General features: G+C 39.7%; 1 protein-coding gene across 3 annotated transcripts in view; it reads left to right on the forward strand.

Annotated features, from left to right (window-relative positions):
- The window catches only part of atp9b (ATPase phospholipid transporting 9B), a 47,180-nt gene extending 30,249 nt beyond the window's left edge, over positions 1-16,931 (forward strand). For 2 of the 3 annotated variants that reach the window (XM_047605448.1, XM_047605450.1), the window contains 16 exons: positions 885-1,139; positions 5,470-5,631; positions 5,726-5,818; positions 7,910-7,993; positions 9,080-9,250; positions 9,335-9,433; positions 9,540-9,629; positions 9,840-9,984; positions 10,450-10,514; positions 11,999-12,154; positions 12,699-12,763; positions 12,865-12,973; positions 13,071-13,128; positions 14,451-14,654; positions 15,058-15,090; positions 15,356-16,931. In XM_047605448.1, coding sequence (XP_047461404.1) covers positions 885-1,139; positions 5,470-5,631; positions 5,726-5,818; positions 7,910-7,993; positions 9,080-9,250; positions 9,335-9,433; positions 9,540-9,629; positions 9,840-9,984; positions 10,450-10,514; positions 11,999-12,154; positions 12,699-12,763; positions 12,865-12,973; positions 13,071-13,128; positions 14,451-14,654; positions 15,058-15,090; positions 15,356-15,492 — 1,926 coding nt within the window. In that variant the 3' untranslated portion in view covers positions 15,493-16,931. The remainder of the gene's footprint in view (positions 1-884; positions 1,140-5,469; positions 5,632-5,725; positions 5,819-7,909; positions 7,994-9,079; positions 9,251-9,334; positions 9,434-9,539; positions 9,630-9,839; positions 9,985-10,449; positions 10,515-11,998; positions 12,155-12,698; positions 12,764-12,864; positions 12,974-13,070; positions 13,129-14,450; positions 14,655-15,057; positions 15,091-15,355) is intronic. The other variant, XM_047605449.1, reaches the window with a different exon arrangement.
- The last annotated feature ends 1,330 nt before the right edge of the window (positions 16,932-18,261 follow it).

An 18,261-nucleotide genomic window follows, 5' to 3' on the forward strand; every position in this document is an offset into this window, starting at 1 on the left:
ACTGTGTGCGGGGATCCTGTGGTCGGGATAAGATTAGGAATGTGCACTGATCAGGCGTCTTCCTACTGTTTTGTAGGTCGTTATTGTGCCTCCACAACAGTTGTGACTCATCCGAGAATGGACATGGGTCTTCTGAGGGTGTTTCTTGGGTCCTGTGGGTTGAGGGGAGGGGCCTCTGTGGATCATCCCACTGATACATGATCAGTTTGGGATCTAGAGAATTTGAAGGCCAGGTCAACACTTTGTGCTGTTCTTCATGTTTTTTTTTTGACTTGTGTTTTTGTGTGTTTGCATGAATGAAAACCAGGTCCAAAAGTTTCCCAGCAGAACACTGCATTGTCACGAGACGGTCAATTTATTGCTTATTGTTCAAATTCATCTCGATTATAAAAGAATAAAACAAACACAAGAATAAAAAACAGAACGGTGTCAACGCTTAACACAAACTAACAAGCTCATCTTGTTCCCAAAATAAATTCTTTGTTCGAGAAGCAAAAATGCTGATATGATCCTGCCCCTTTTTCACAAATCACATCAAGCAAAAATGAACGTAACTTTTTTTTGTTTACGTTTGTGTCGCTGTGTGGTGTTACACCTGAGTTGTTGTCGTCATCGCAGAAAATGTGACGCAAGAAGAAAGCAAAAATATATCATTTTACTCAGGAAAATTAGATAAGTAACTTTGATTACTGGTTTGGAAATAGTAACACGTTAGATTATCACTACCGCTCAACCTTTAAAGTTATTTACCTCTTTTACAACATATGTGATAGTGGAATATAATCATCCTGCTCCTCTCCAGATCCTCCACATCCTCCACCCATTATAAATATATGTTGTTTTAAACTACTACACATCATTTATTTCTTGCTGCTGTTGTCCAGGGGATGTCCCAGCCACCCAGCGGTAGCGCCACCGGTGGGGCCACGCCATCGAGGAAGACCCAGGCGTCGGCCCCGAAAGTCCGTAAGAGCGTCAGCAGCCGCATCCACGAGGCCGTGAAGGCCATCGCCCTGTGCCACAACGTCACGCCGGTCTACGAGTCGCACGTGGGCATAAACGGGGAGACGGAGTCGGCAGAGGCCGACCAGGACTTCAGCGACGACAACCGCACGTACCAGGCCTCCAGCCCGGACGAGGTACGAAAGGAAAATGTTTAACTGAATGAAAATGAAAACCATCTCTCTGATTCATTTGAAGATTTATCAGCCAAGTTAAATAACTCTAGTTTGTCATAATAGTCATTTCATGAGCTGGAAGTTAGAGGACATGAACTTCTTATAGAGGTTTATAGGTATTTAATTGTCTGACGTTTTTGTTTGATACATGTAGGCCTCATTAGACCAGGTCCAGATCAAAAACCACTGTACCTAGACTTCTCAAATCTGGACTAGATTAATCTACAGAACCTGGAGACTCGTTAAAACACAGTCTCTAATTTATGAAACTTTTGTTCTATTTGTGAAAATGCAATAACTGCACATTTCACTGTTTTTTCAGCATCTAGCCCACATTAGACCGGATCCAGATCAAAAACCAGTTTTCCTAGACTTCTCAAATCTAGACTGGATTATCCCACAGAGTCTAAACATTCATTATAACACAGATTCCAAATTGTGAAACTTTTATTGTATTTGTGAAAATGCAATAAATGCACATTTCACCATCTTTTCTTTGAGCTTATACACCTCATTAGATGCGACTTTATTGAGTTTTCACTAATAGAATAAAAGTTTCACAAATACAATAGTGGGTGTCAGACAAAGTTAATGTCTCAAATGCTTTCACATTAAAAAGTGTCACAAAAAAACAACAATCAGTGGGAAAACTGTCGTAATCAGAAGCGAACTTCAGCGTCGTTTCTCTGTGTTGAATTTCTCAGTGTGAGGCTTTAAATACCTGCGCGTATACATGTATATATAAAAGTGATTAATTATCTGCAGACAAATCTAAGTAGAATGATGATTTAACGCCGTGGACCCAGGTATTTATTTAAGAATGGTTTTAATGTACATTGAAGAGAGTAAATCTTCCTCCAACACGACGTCCTCTTTGACTTCGTACTTTCAGGCCGGAGCATCGAAATGAAGATAAAGAAAAAAGTGTCGAAAGATAAATCTCACTTTTCCATTTTGCCTCTGTGTCCTCCCCCTGAGTTGATGTATATATTTATTTATATCCCTCCACCCTCCGCCCCAGCTCTCTCTCCTCTCTCCATTGTCTCACACCGCTCGGGGTTGATCAATATTTAATTTTCTCTCAGAGACGATGAGAGGTGGAGGTCTGTGATTGTTGGTGGAGATCTCCCTTCCCCCCTTTTATTTTTTTTATTTTTTTTTTACTCTATTCTTTGTTCCTCCTCTGTCCTTTTTTTTTTTTTATTTTCCTCTGCTCGATCTCATCGACTGCAGCTTCAGATCTCGGCCCGTCGTACTGTACCTCTGTGTTAGTGACAGTGTGTTTGGCCCCGGCTCTCGGCTCTCGGCTCCGGCTTCTCTAAAGTAACGGGGTCGTCATTAAGGAGATGAAGTGGACCGGCCGCCGGGGTCAGAACGCGGGTCATCAGAGTCCTCCTCCGACCTCCGACCCCAATAATATCAGACAAGAGCATCTGACTGTAGCTCTTAATGACTTCCATGTTCAGGAAAGTGGGCGCTCTATCATTTCCAATTACATATTAACAGGCACTCTCACAATACACAATATAGATAGATATATATATATAATAAAAAAGTATGATTTCTTGGGCTGATTGACGCCATTTCCACGTCAACAACTCACAAAGCTGTAATTGAACTTGGGTCTTGGGTTCATGTCCACTCTCCTTTCCCGGCTTTGGAGGCAAATTATGCCAAAAAATTAAATAAAATCAATAAACTTTATTAAAAAAAGACGTGTTCCAGGAGTTTGTGGGGTTGAAGGAATTCGCTCCAGCCGCTGCCACTTGAGGTTTATGGTCTAGATTCGTGTCAGCTGTGTGCGATGATTGCAGGGTTGGAGGTTTGATTCCCGACCCTCCACCACACGCTACAGTGGCCAAGAGACACTGAAAGCCAAAGCTTCAGTGGCAGCACGGCTGTGTAACCCTGTGTGAGAGGATGAATGAGACACAATAATGACTATAATACCACGTAGTTACATCGCTTCCATTTCAATTAACCAGAGCTAATTACAGAACATAAATAATAATATAACAAATGTAATTATAAAACTTTAATAATAGTGTAAGAAAAGAGTGTTCACTCACTTTCTTCTTCATTTATTTACCTATTATAGCCTTATTCTAATGTAACAGTCCTGCACTGAATCCTCCTTCATGAATGTTATAATATTCATTTTATGGTCAGAAAGGTGGTGATTCAACCATAATGATCATTTTTAAAGGAGTATATGGTTTGTGGTGCTGTTAAACTGGACTGAATTAAAACAAGTTTCTGTTATTTATTGTAGCAGCACTGACTCGATATAACAGGAACAATTGAAATATATGACAGCCTCCTAAATGAAAATACTAATTAATCAACAGCTCTGTTATTTAAACTAATTCTGATTAAGTCTGTGTCATCTAGGTCATGGTTATCTTAAGGCTAAAGGTTATCCAAAAAAAAAAAAAATTTAATTATAGACACGTTTCATCCAAGTTGCTCGTGAGAAGTTATGGGTTTAAAGTATTAAAGCCAATAATTGTCATGAACACGACGTTGGATTGTGGAAGTGGAAGTCACCCCTGAGTTATCAGCGTTCCAGTTACAGAAGTCAGTAAACTAGATGGCCGCATCCATTTTTGTGTAAGAAATTATTATTATTATTTAATTCTTGATATTAACTATTATTATTAGTGTAATGTTAAACTCAATTAGGCTATTGAAGTTAAACAAACTGTAAATCGAACAGATAATTTGAACCAACTCAATAGTTTTTTTACTGGAATTATTTACGGTGATGAAATCTACACGACCACACGAGGCAGAAATTTACCTCAGTGGTGTTTCACACTGTTTTGGTTTTTACCAAGCTGTTGTTTTTAGCTGTTGTTAGCGCGACATGGGCTCGTAGTTCCCATATAACACGTGAAAAACTTAAATACTGTCTGTACGACCGATTTAATGCAGCAAAAACTAATCAGAAGTGTTAATAAACGGAATATTACAGGAGTTTCTAATTACTGTTTACACATGGGGCGGCCATCTTGGAAACTCAGCTTAGGGGCAGTGAGGACTCCACGAGTTTCTGAATAGAAAATCCGACTTCGGGGACGTTCCAGTTGAAAATTACAACTTAAAACTCAGAAATGATGACTCCTGAGAACAAATTGAGTCTAATTCCGAATAACGTAACCTCAGTGAAGCTAAGATTTAATGCAGGACTGTATCTGTGTATTTCTTTCATTTTTCTCAAAATATTAACACTTTCCACACAGTTAAATGTGATGTCAGATGTTAGTTCTGTGCCACAACTTTTTAATCTATTTAAATAAATATATTTTGCAAAGTTTAGATTAGATTTAGTTTAGATTATTTCTCATGAATTAATTCTGCTTTGTGTTGAGTTTGTGTTCCTCGTTAAAATCTGTTGTTGCATTTTATCCTAAAAGGAATAAACGTTGACGCATGTGACCTCACATCCAAAGAACTGAACATTTAAAGGTCCATTTGCTGCCATATTGATTAACACGATCACTAAAACACTGTGAACACAGTTGAACCGATTGATGTCATTGTCGTAAAAAAAAAAAAAAAAAAAAAAACACCATTACATGTCGTAACATTTAATCCACATGCAGGTTTACTTTAAATGGTTTCTGTTGTGCGGATAAATTAGAAGGAAGAGTTAGGATCCTCAGCACATGTGGAGTGTGTGTAGCCCATGTGCAAACACACACACACACACACACACACACACAGCAGAATAATGACACACAGATGTGTGTTAAGTAAATATAGGCAGCCCTTTTTACGGAGCTCAAAGGGGGAGCGGGAGAAATGATGGGGTATTAACAGGAAGTTCCAATTTGTAGGTCAGAGTATAATAACAACCTTTGAGTGAGCAAATTGAAAATGAACCCATTGAGAATTGAGTCGTGTGCAGCTGAACGCTCACTCGGGGGGCCGCAGTTCCTGCTGAGGAGAAAAAGAGGAAAGAGAAACAGAAAAACACTTATCTGGAGCTGAATGAGTGGAGCTCAGCAGCTCTGGAGATACCCTCACTCTCTGTTGTCCTTCAGATGCCAGTGAAACTACATTTGATCCGCTTACAGTCTGCATCCTCACTATTCTTTTTTCTTTTATTTCACAGAAACTCATTTCCCCTTTTATTTAATTAATATAAAACATTCCCTCACGTTCACTGGAATTTAAACGTGGATCAGTCCAGTCCAGAGGCAACGCTCTTAACTTTGCCATTTCTAATGAAGCCGTTGTTATAATCGAAGGGTCGAGGGCGTCTTTCACGATTGTGCGCTTGTCTCAGGTGGCGCTGGTGAGGTGGACGGAGAGCGTCGGCCTGACCCTGGTGAACAGAGACCTGACCTCCCTGCAGCTGAAGACGCCTTCTGGACAGATCCTCTCCTTCTACATCCTCCAGATCTTCCCCTTCACCTCCGAGAGCAAACGGATGGGCATCATAGTCCGGGTGTGTTTTATTTCAATGACTGTAGAAACTAATTTTGCCTTTGTGTGTATTTTTTTTTTTTTAGAGGAGATGTTTAATTCTCTTTTTGATTTAGGAGGAAACGACAGGAGATATCACTTTCTACATGAAGGGCGCCGATGTTGCCATGGCGAGCATTGTCCAGTATAACGACTGGCTGGAAGAGGAGGTAAAGACGCTGTAAATCTCTGCACACTAAAAAAAAAACTGATTTACTCACAGCGTGCACTAAGGGTTGCATCTTTCAAAGGTGCAAAATAGCACCTTAGCATCCACTTAGCACGTTTGCCTCAAATAATATGCAGTATGGGGCGTTCACACGCAATTTAGTGCTGGGAGAAGAAAATGCAGTGAGGAATTCATGCATTCATTCATTGTGCAACCAAACGCTACCCCATGAAACACATTCGTTTTGTTTTTCTTCGGTAAATATCCAAATCCAGAGCTGCATATTAGAGAGAGTCTGTCCACCTCAAATCATGGGCGCCATGTTTGCTACATCGGAGGGAAGATTCTACAGGAGGAGGATGAGCTATGTTGAAATAATTGTCTTATTTTCACCATTAACAGGAGTTAAATGCTATTACCAACGTCTGTCAATATGTAAAAGTTCCTCATTTAAATATCCCAGTGTCTACTTACTTTAAATATCTTAAGTGAACCTGTAAAATGCTTTGTAGCCCAAACACCTCATCAGTCATGGAGCTGTGTTTACCTTCTCCTCAGCCTCCCGTCTTCATCCATCACTGTTAAACGTTTGTAATTACTCAGAAAAATTATAAATACTTTGAATTAGTGAAAATTAAACTAGTCTTGCTGTTATTTAGTATTATCATTATAACATTAGCACGCTAGTCCTAATAACTTAGTAGAACCGAGGTTAAGTTATATGTCAATTAAATTTGTCTTTCTACAAGGATATAAATTACATGAACACAGTTTAACAGTATATATGACGCTAGCTGCTATTTTTCTGAGCCTTTAGCCTAGATAACTAGCTAGCATAGCTAACATAAGGCTAGGCTAACTACAAACTTCATTCATTTGCAAAGTGACGTTTTTGAGATCAAGGTCACATTAAAGTTGGTTTATTTTTCCTGTATAAAACCTTAACGAACAAAGAGAGACATTGACATTTACCTCATATAATAGTGAGAAATCAGTGGACGTCCAGTTCTTCCTTTTAATCTTCTGCTCCATAACTTTCTCTGTGTCTTCCTGATCCTGTGCATATGAGCACTGTGGTATATTTTAACATTTAATCCAACTTCATTCTCTTGTTATTTCCACTTCTCTATGGGTGAATATTGGTCAGATGGATCTAACATGGCGCCCGTGAATCACGTGACCAGCTCAGAACCAATCAGCATAGAGGGATAATTCAGACGATCCATTCTCTAGTGGACCAGACTCCAATATACATATACATATACATATATATATATATATATATATATACATATATACATACATATGATATGATATAATCTTACCATGCTCCACATGTTCATTAACCGTCTTTTACACTGCATATTGTCACAAATGCTCTTATTGGTGGAGGATTTGCAGACATTGTGTCTTTTCTCCAAGAGAGAAATTGTGCAGCTTTGCAGCCAGTTACAAAAAAAAGTTAAAAAAACAAAACTGGAGACCCTGATTCTTTTTGATTAATCACGTGAACCAAGTGACAAATCACGGTCAAGTTCAAATTCTGTCAATCGGGGCGTTTCATCAGATCAACAGGCCATCTACACCGGTTTGGTGGCTGAAGGTCTCATGTGCATATGTTCATAATTATATTGGCATTATTGAGTCATTTAGCACCGGGGGCAGCTTTTGATTTAATTAGTGACCCAGATAAAGTTGAAGTAATTACAGTATGTCATATTCTTGAACAATGGTGCTAATGACGTCCCGTCGGCTGTTAATATCCCGCTGTCGGATCATCTGGCGCCGCGGTTACTCTGCTTGTCAATAACCAATCAACAGGACGGATTCAACCTATCGGTGTTTCATATCAAATATAAACCGCCATCCGCCCCTTTGTTTTACTGTGTCCTCTGAATTTAACCGGAGGCCATGTTATTCAATATTGATTACTTTTGGTGTTGCTAACAATATGCTATTATTCACAGCGCTGTGCGTGCCGCCCTGTTGGGGTGTTGTTCTACATGCATAAAAAACATTTATGCTAAATAAATTGAAACTTACAATTTAGGCTTAAAACAGAAGCTTTAAAGAGATGTTTGTTTTCTGTCAGTGTGGGAACATGGCCAGAGAGGGACTGAGGACGCTGGTGGTGGCTAAGAAGTCTCTGTCTGAGGAGCAGTATCAGGACTTTGAGGTATGGATGAAGTTTCCTTCCTATCACACTGTCTTTTCTGTTTAAAGCTGAAAATATCTACGCAGAAATGTTACCACAGGTTGCAGCGATGCAGCACAAATGTCCAATGAACAAGTCATTTTATGATCAAAAGCTAAAACTGGATTTATTTAGAATTGTAATAACCTGTTTGCACAGTACTAAGTACCAAACATTGCACTAGTTTATTAACATGTTCTGTGCTCAGTTAATCTGTATTTTGTATCACATAATTTACCACATGCCATTTCTTCTAGTATAAATTATATTATATTATAGTCCCTGTTTAATATCTACTTACAACTTATACACAAATCCATCTGTTTTATATGTTGACAGTACCTCAATCAGTCACATATGTGTATTTTACTCACTCACCCATATATATATATATGGGTCTCACCTGTGCATAGGTTTTAATAGGTAAATATTTCCCCATATGCTTTAAACCGTCCCTCTTAGATACCACACTATAGAGCGTATGCATTTACATCACTGGAAACTGGAAAAAACACTGAGAAATGTTGCAGTAAATACAGCGAGACTGGGAAGAAATGTGGATTATCAGATCAAATTAAGGTCAATGATCCATATGAACTACAAAATAACAAATGGTCCAAGTCCTGATATTAATATGAACCTGATTTCAACACCTCGACATCTTTACTCACAGTAAACTCTGACTTTTTGGTATTTTTATACAACACAGCTTCAATGGCTTTGTACTAGAGTTATATGGAAAAGTTTCAGTTAGTTTAAGAGACTTGCTGTGACATCACATGCATAACCTCTACTTATGCTACTTACTGCTTATCTGCATGTTGTTGCTCTGTACCTGCACATGTGTAAACACAATAAAGTTGAATCTAATCTAAAAGCAATTTAGAATGAATCAGCTTCAGTATTATGGACGTAGGCAGAAACGCTCAAAGAAGTTCTTTCAGTGCCCCAACTACAGATAACTCTTGACACACCACAGCAGAAGCATTTAAAGCTGCTGAAGACCAGAGGTTTAGGATCAGGCTCTGTAGATCTGATTCCTCTTCTCCTCCTCCCCGCTGTGTCCAGAATCGCTACAACCAGGCGAAGCTGAGCATCCACGACCGGGCCCTGAAGGTTGCAGCAGTGGTGGAGAGTCTTGAGCGGGAGATGGAGCTCCTGTGTCTGACTGGCGTGGAGGACCAGCTCCAGGCGGACGTCAGGCCCACGCTGGAGCTGCTCAGAAATGCTGGAATAAAGGTCAGTAAAAGATGTTGGGCTGACGGAAAGATTAATAGCAGAGGTATGAGCCGTGGTGACGGTTCAGTCTGTTTCTGAACTCAGATCTGGATGCTGACCGGGGACAAGCTCGAGACGGCTACGTGCATCGCCAAAAGCTCTCACTTGGTCGCCAGAAGCCAAGACATCCACGTCTTCAAACCGGTACTCGACTTTTATTTACCCTCCGTCCCAGTTTGTCAACGCGATGCGCCGCCGCTCGATGCCTAAACGTTCTCGTGGCTAATTGTGTTGTGTGGCTCTCGAGCAGGTCTCGAACCGAGGAGAGGCCCATCTGGAGCTCAACGCCTTCAGGAGGAAACATGACTGTGCTCTGGTCATCTCTGGAGACTCCTTAGAGGTACTACAACACAACGCAACATTTCCTTGCAACAGCAGATGATGCTGAGGATGCAGCCAAACGAGAATGATAAGAAGGGCGTCCTGGGCCAGAGCTAGTAGTTTGTTTGAGTTCAGCCCAGGTCTTGAGGACTCTAAGACTTTTCTGTAAATGTTTAATAAAAAATACTTTGTGCATGAGCTTTCTGTCCCTTCCTTTGCACGGCTGCAGGTGTGTTTGAAGTATTACGAGCACGAGTTTGTGGAGCTGGCGTGTCAGTGTCCGGCCGTCGTCTGCTGTCGCTGCTCGCCCACTCAGAAGGCCCAGATCGTCACACTCCTGCAGCAGCACACGGCCAACAGAACCTGCGCCATAGGTGAGCGGTGCCGTCAGGTGAAACGTCAACGGACCCATCAGCCCGTAGGACGCTTGGCTCCGGGCCACGGACAGTCTGGGAAAATATGCCGGTGTTGATTCAGCTCCGCCCCCTCAGGACGGGGGGGAAGGGGAGGGGGAGGAAAACATTAAGACAGTGGATAAAACTGTCTCTTGGACAGATTAATTAATTAACCGGTCCAGATTCATACTTTGTTTGACGTCTGGAAGAAGAGAAGTGCATCTGAGTAAACACATAATTTACCCGGCCGTCGCCCAGATATGACAGTTTAACTGCGCTAATTTTAACCAAGATGCAGGAAATGGGTTCACATTTAAATTGTGTTTGAGTGTTTACGGCACAGATATAGTTGCTGCATGTGTCCACAAGATGGCAGTCAAAGCTCAGACACTGTGAAACATGATGGAGCTTCTTTTTAAATGTGTTTGTTTTTTTTGGTTGCAGGTGATGGGGGAAATGATGTCAGTATGATCCAGGCTGCAGACTGTGGTATCGGGATTGAAGGAAAGGTAAAAGTCCACAGATACTTTTCCTTTAAAGAGCAAAATGCAGGATTAAACCCCCAAAAACTTAAAATTCAATCAGTTGAATTAATGCCTAGTTTTTAGTGAGGAATGACTCGTTTCACTTTGTGATTTTAACAAGGTTGATTTTTTTCACCAATATGATAAATATTCTTAAAACATCTTAACAAGAGGACTACAGCTGGTTAACACTGGCACGTTTACTGTTAAGTTGATTAATGTGCAGTGTCCTTTTTAAAACAATAAATACAATGAAAAATGGAAAAAATTAAAAAACTTTTAACATCTTTAATAAATTGTATATTTAATTCCCTTTTGTCTGTGCTCAAATCTTTCACTGGAGACGTCTTTAAACATGGCACTTAATAATAATAATAATAATAATAATAATCTTTATTTTACTGGTACGTAAAAAAATATATAAATCAAAAGCAAGACAAAGACAAACTCAAGTGCAATTTCATGACCAAACTAAGCTCCCTATAACATGTGCAAACATGAGTAAAGCATGAGTGTCTCCTTTATTTTTATTTTGACCATAAAATGACTAGTCAAGTCTTACTTGCTTCCTCTTAGTCAGTGTTTCCTCTCAACGCCTCGTCCAGTCAGCTCTGGCTTCAGTGGTGTGAGCAGACACTACTTTACTAGTTTCAACATTAGTTTAAGCCCCTGGGTGCAGGATGTGTCGCTAAATAAAAATTAAAATTACCATTTAGTATGTTTATCATATATTATAGTTTTTGGAAAATGTATTGCAAGATGCATAATATAAATACTTCAGTTCAAGTTTATTGATGTAACAGGTTTGCAGAGACACAAAAAAAAACAACATAAAAACAGTACAAGTAATATAGACAGTAGCTACTGAACAACATGCTAACACACATAAGTCAGTGACGCTGCCAAGTGGCTCTGAGTAAATAAAAGTAAAATATGCTGAGTAAGGTACAATAAGCTTAAATAAATACTATACAGCAGTGGTTCTCAACCTGCATGTTTTCGATCTAGAAAATATCTAAAATTAGCTTAGCTTAATTTCAAATGCTAACCTGAACTTGCACATTAATGAGTTTCCCACTACACCTTCCTGCAGGTGTTTCACAATAAGAGCATTATTAAGAAAAGACTGGTTTACGCCCACTGAAAGAGAAACAAGTCCTGTTACCCTCTGTAGTTTAAGTAGATAAAGGTCTCAGTCACATTTTAGTAAAATAATTCTATTTATATATGTTATATATGTTATTTTTTTTAAGGATTTTATTTTCACGGCCCCTTGCAATTACACCACTCACCACTAGGGGGTCTGCGGTTGAGAATCGCTGCTGTAGAAGTGACTCAAGACATGGAAGTCTCTCAGGAAGTGTCAGTCACAGCATGAATATAAAACAAACATTAAACCAGACTCCGTGGGTTCTTTAAACGCATTCATTCATCATCTTCACTCCCGTGTGTCGTCCTGTGTTGTTCAGGAGGGGAAGCAGGCGTCTCTGGCTGCAGACTTCTCCATCACTCAGTTTAAGCACATCGGCCGCCTGCTCATGGTTCACGGCAGGAACAGCTACAAGCGCTCGGCGGCGCTCGGGCAGTTTGTCATGCACAGAGGCATGATCATCTCCACCATGCAGGTAGGACGCTGGTTGAATCCTCAGGCCTGAGCTGTTGTTTGCGTTTTTAATTTCTCCATTTATCTTTGTTTGGGATGAGTAGGACCTAAGAACTACAAAAACTAAGCATCGTCTTTGAACCGGAAGTAGTTTTTGGAATTATTTCACTCATTATAGTAGAAAAGTACCAATATGTGACAAAATATGTTACTTTTCATGTCTGAACATAGCTGTACAAAAGCAGAATTGCAAATAAGCAAGTCTTGAATTGAGCTCATGTTAATTAGCGAAGTTATAGCTCGTTAATATTGATAGAATTTCACTGTAATATTAAACTAGAAAAATTAATAAAAGTTTAAAAGTTAAAAGTTTAAATGGAGCAGAATAATCTGCCACAAACTTAAAACTTTACGTCCCCATATGAGGACGCAGGGTCTCAGGAGGTTAAAACACTGACTGGAGCGAGCTCGCATGTCAATCTGTAACACACATTTAAGTGAATTTCTAAATATGTGGTAAAAAATTAAGACAATTTTGTAACGTTCTAACCGTTCCTCATCCTCAGGCCGTCTTCTCCTCCATATTCTTCTTTGCCTCTGTGCCCTTGTACCAGGGCTTCCTCATGGTCGGGTACGTCCCTCTTCTAATAACACGTATATGAGGATGTATTTATATTTAATATTTAACTCCCTGTCTAATTATTTTGTTGTTGTTGTTGTTGTTGTGTGCAGGTATGCCACCATATACACCATGTTCCCTGTGTTCTCCTTGGTTCTGGACCAGGACGTGAAGCCGGACATGGCGCTGCTCTACCCAGAGCTTTACAAAGACCTCACCAAGGTGATTATTTTATTTATTTATTTATTTGTTTAGATTTAAACTTTCAGCCGGTCCGTGTGACCCCGCTCCACTCATCAGTGCCGTTTTATTATTTCAGGGTCGCTCGTTATCTTTCAAGACTTTCCTAATCTGGGTTTTGGTCAGCGTCTATCAAGGTAAGTCGACTCCTACGGAAAGTTTGGAAGTTTTTACAGCAGCAGCGACTGTATCTGTGCTATAAAGGACCAGTCTGGCATGGTAGACTGTCAAAGCAGCTCTTCAAACAGCATTTCATCATGTGTGCTGCGTCTAATACCAGCCCCCCCTCCTCTTCAAACTCCCAGACAGCCCGTTTCTCAGTATCTTAGGTTTCCAACCGCCATCCGCTTTTACATGCGGCCTTTTGTCCGTCCAGTAAATCGATATTTCTGTAATCGCTAAGCCATGCAGCGTGTGAGAAAGATCTATGTTCCTGCTCGAGCGTGACTTCCTGACAGCTCGAGGTTTTTAATTAAAGGCCAAAAACCAGCTTTCTGGGAGAAAAAAAAAAAAAAAATGAGAGGACAACAGCGCTGGAGGGAAATATATTAGGCAGCCATTCACCTTAATTTATTACAGCTGCTGGAATGCACTGTATGAAGTCTGTGGAGGGGGGAGAAAAAAAAAAAAGCAATTATGTGATCAGTTATAGGCTATTAAGCTCAATTTGTGCAGCGTTATAATGAAGCAAGAAGGCTATCAGGATACAGTGGGCGCCCGGCGACGAGCGTCTGGAGACGTTTCTCCTCGGCGACGCACACTGGGACGCTTTGTGCATCTTTTACCCTCAGAAATAACGTCAGTGAAGCTTATCTCCAGACGCATTAATCCTCAGCTCCCACACCGCTGTTTGGAATATGTGGAACTGATCTGGGGTAAAATAAAATGCTAAACGGTTCATTAGGTACACTGGTGAAAAACAAGCGCTTTTTTATTGTGTTCTGATGATAAATATACGTAAATATACAGTGAGATTTTACATCAGATATACACAGAACCCACTTTTTCTATTATTATGGTCTTTAAACTGAACAACATTCACAACTAGAACACATAAATGCAACAGGACTAGTGATGTTGACTTCCACCGATTTCCTTTCTGATCCGATACTTAACAAAAAGCAGTTAGTTTAAACATCTTTTTGTGAATTTAGAGACAGAAGAACTTGATTTTAACTCTAAGTTTACTCATTTAACTGTGATGCACCTACTTCAAAAATATAATATATAATATAATATAAACATATTAGTTCCCCTAAGTTGATATCGTCTTACTCTGGGTGAGAACATTACTTGAGTGGCACAACAATATCCTTAAATTTTAAAGTAATTAATTTAATAAAGACTGGGTTTGTTGAGTTTGTTATATAAGTGTTGCCCCACACCCTAGATATAGTTACAATTAGGTGTTTAAAATTAAAGCCTCATCCGGTCTGTTTCTCTCCTCTGGCGCCACCAGGTGGCATCCTCATGTACGGCGGCCTGGTGCTGTTTGAGTCGGAGTTCGTGCACGTCGTGGCCATCTCCTTCACGGCGCTCGTCCTCACCGAGCTCCTGATGGTGGCGCTGACCATCCGCACCTGGCACTGGCTCATGGTGGTGGCCGAGTTCTTCAGCCTGGGCTGCTACCTCGCCTCGCTGGCCTTCCTCAACGAGTACTTCGGTGGGTTTTTCAGGGGAAAGGTCTCGGCTCTTACAAAATCTCTGAATCAGTTTTGTTTCCCCCCCAAGTAGCTTAATTGGCTGGAGACAATGTTTGATACAAAAACTGACTTGATTTTACTATTTTATCTGATAAATATTTTCTAAATATATTAAATTAATGATGAAACCAAGGAAATTAGTTGTTATATTTAAAGAGGGGAACTCTTTCTTCTTTCCTGCTTTCTGTTTAGTGTTGTTCTGTAGTTCAACCGTCAGCTGTGTGCTCCTCCTCTTCTTCTTCTTCTTCTTCTTCTTCTTCTTCTTCTTCCTCCTCCTCTCTTTCTGTCCTGTGTGCTAACCTTTGTGTACTGCAATCACTGTATCTGCTGCACTTCTTTTTTGCTTCTGTGTGTTGGCGCCAGGCATAGGCAGGGTGTCGTTCGGAGCTTTCCTTGGTAGGTCCGCAGCCTGTGGATTCGTCTCGTTCACCTCCTCACGTGTTTCTAATGTGCCGTCCTTTCATTTCGTCACGTCATTTTTTTATTTTTACGTCACGTGCACTGCAAGTCTTTATTATCTTATGAGTTAGTGTCATGCCTGTTTTTTTTGTTTTTTTGTTTGTTTGTTGGTGCTGTGATGACAATGCATCTGATTTGGACTGATCCTGATCTAATCGGCGTGTGACCTGAGCTGTGGTGTTTTTATGTTTCCTCCCTCCAGACTTGTCCTTCATCACGACCTGGCCTTTCCTGTGGAAGGTGTCGGCCATCACCCTGGTCAGCTGTCTTCCTCTCTACATAATCAAATACCTGAAGCGCAAGTTTTCTCCTCCGAGCTACTCCAAGCTCTCCTCGTGAGCCGGACTCTGGATTACTTCCGTTAGGCCTGTGCTTCATGGATTTTCTTTTCTATTTTCTTTTTGTTGTTGTTGTTGTTTTTTTTTTTTTCTACTGCGGTGATGGACAGGTGACCAGAGAGCTGGTCAAGAAACCACTGGAACAATCAAAAAAACTGAGAGAAATTCATTTGGTCTTTGGGTTTTTATCACTTGGAACTACTTGAAAAGACGGAGCACATAATAAAAGACGATGTTACTGCACTTCGAAGACATTCAACCCTCTTTTGTAACAAAAAAAAAAAAAAGCGAGGGGGCCAATTTGCCTTCTTTCTTTTTCTTTCTTTTCTTTTCTGTCTTTCTTTTTTTTCTTTTTTTAAAACCGAATCAGTCATTTTTATAAAGTTCAAACGCGTTTATTTTATACGTGCTGTTCTTTTTAAAGTGTTATTTTTTATTAAAGGTGCGCTGGGCATCGTCTCTGAACAGTAGCTGTAGGGGATCAAAATGTCGAGTGTTACTGTAAATAAAAAAAATAATAATCTGCCGCTGTCAGTGGAAAACCTCACTTCTTGTATAAATGTGCATTAACCAAAAATACGACGACATTCAAAAAAGAAACACGCTGGACAGATACCTCCTGGATTTTTTTTTTTTTTTTTTTTTATAGATCAGCCGTAGTGTAAAAACCAGCACTCCTCAGCAACATTAGATGTCGCCGTCCTGTCACCTCGAGCTGCGCTGCGTCCTTTGACGTTTCAGATGTCTGTCCTGGCCTCCAGCTGTCCTCCAGTCCCGCGTGCGAGGACGTGGCGGCTCGCTTCGTGCCTCATTACCATGTTTGTTATTGTGCTAGAGCTGCATCTGTCTCACAGCGTTGGATGTAAAGCCACCAGTCAGAGGGGGTTTCATTCGAGCTGCTTCTGAAGTTGCTGCTTTTCTTGTAAAAAAAAAAAAAAAAAAAAAAAAAGGAAAAAAGAAAGAAAACTTGTGAAAGAGGAATTAAGGAGGAATGAGTTTTATCATTCACTCTGTGTAATGTTGGTGTAAAGCATGTGTTGGAATCAAAAGAAAAAATGATTAAGCATTTGTTCTGTTTATTAGTTTGATTTTTTTTTTTGTCTGAATGTAACTGATTCAGGTCTTTTCTTTGATGTTTTGCTAAAATTGTGTCAACTGCACTGTCATCTGTAGCTACACTGAATGAAAAAAATGAAAAGGAAATAGGGGGAAAGATCGGGCTGTGACACTTTAATGCAAGTTGCATTTTTTTTTTCTTTCTCCGATTTACATTCTTACAGAGAGATATTCCAGATTTCTGTTTTTTCTGTTCAGACCTGTGTTGGCTTTTCTTTTTTCTTTTTTGTGTGATTCCCATGTCATTCACTGCGCTTTCTAACATTATGTCTGTTATTTATAAAATTGTTAAATGACTAATAAAAAGAAACAATCGATGCTGAAGAGCTTCCCTCTCATCGTGTAGTTTGTGGCGCGGCCACTAGATGGCGACAGAGACTGGATAAGTGACCATGAGCCTGAGGCTCAAAGTCAAATTTAGACTTTGCCTCAATTTTATGAAAATAATTTGGCTCATTTTAAGTCAAATGTATTCAAATGCAACATCTTAAACCCACGCGATTACAGTTATCACATGTTATTTGCAAATGTATTTTTAAATCTGTATTATTCTGTTAGCTTTTTTTTTAGGAATGTGCTCATATGTGCCTTCTCTTCTCACCTCTTTATCATTGTTATTATTTTTTTTTCTGTTCACTGATCCTCAGTGATGGACAGGTGACCCATGTAAGAAACTAAAAACATTGGTTTCATATTTTTTGGGATTACTTGAGAAGACAATGCACATAATAATAATTAAAAAAACTGAAAAACTGACTCCAGTAACTCAAATTCAACATTTTAAATCCCGATAGTAACAGTTTTTCTATAGCATCATGCCTTAAAAGGACATTATTAAGCTTTACACATTTTTCAAGTTATTTTGAAATGTATTTAAATTGGTTTTTGATTTAAAATATTAGATTTTAATCTTTATTTGATCAGGAAAGTCTCACTGAGACTAAAAATATCCTTTTTCTTTTCAGCTCACGATAAACAACATAACAGACTTTTTTTTTTTTTTTCAAGGCATATCTTAAACCTTGATGTATGCACAAATTAAATTACCAAGCCCAACCCTCTGAGTGAGAGCGTTTTTAAATGGGAGCAGTGTAGGGGAAGACTTAATGTACACCGGCCACTGAGCAAACAGACAATGTGTTATCAATTTCTCCCCACAGATCAGGAAGTACTTTGTGAATGGAGGCTGACCCGGTGATGAATGTGATGGTCCGATGGCTTCAGCATGTTCTTTCATCCTCTCATTTTTTTTTTTTTTTGTTTTTTTTTAGCTGCACATCCACGAGGAGGAAAGAGGCTCGGAACCACCGGTTGGGTTTATCTGCGTCGATGGAAGATAATTGTGGTGCGTTTTCCAAAGTAGTTCATGATGAGGAGCTTTGATGGAGCGGATAATATTCACGTGATTAATGATTTATTTTACTAACCATTTTACTCATTCGTGGGTTCTTGATTAAACACATTCTCCTTTAGTAAGAGAAAATACACAATGATTAGAAATTGGAATTAGAAAAGTGCATTTTTTAATACATATACATCCTGCATAAAGTGCAGACTCTCAGCTTTAATTTGAGAGTGTTGACATCAAACTAAGAGGTCTAAATGTGCAGAAACTAAAGGCGTCTTCTGTCTTCTTCCAGGGGCTCAAGTTTAA

This window comes from Mugil cephalus, chromosome 14 (genome assembly GCF_022458985.1).
Source record: "Mugil cephalus isolate CIBA_MC_2020 chromosome 14, CIBA_Mcephalus_1.1, whole genome shotgun sequence".
Lineage (NCBI taxonomy): Eukaryota > Metazoa > Chordata > Actinopteri > Mugiliformes > Mugilidae > Mugil > Mugil cephalus.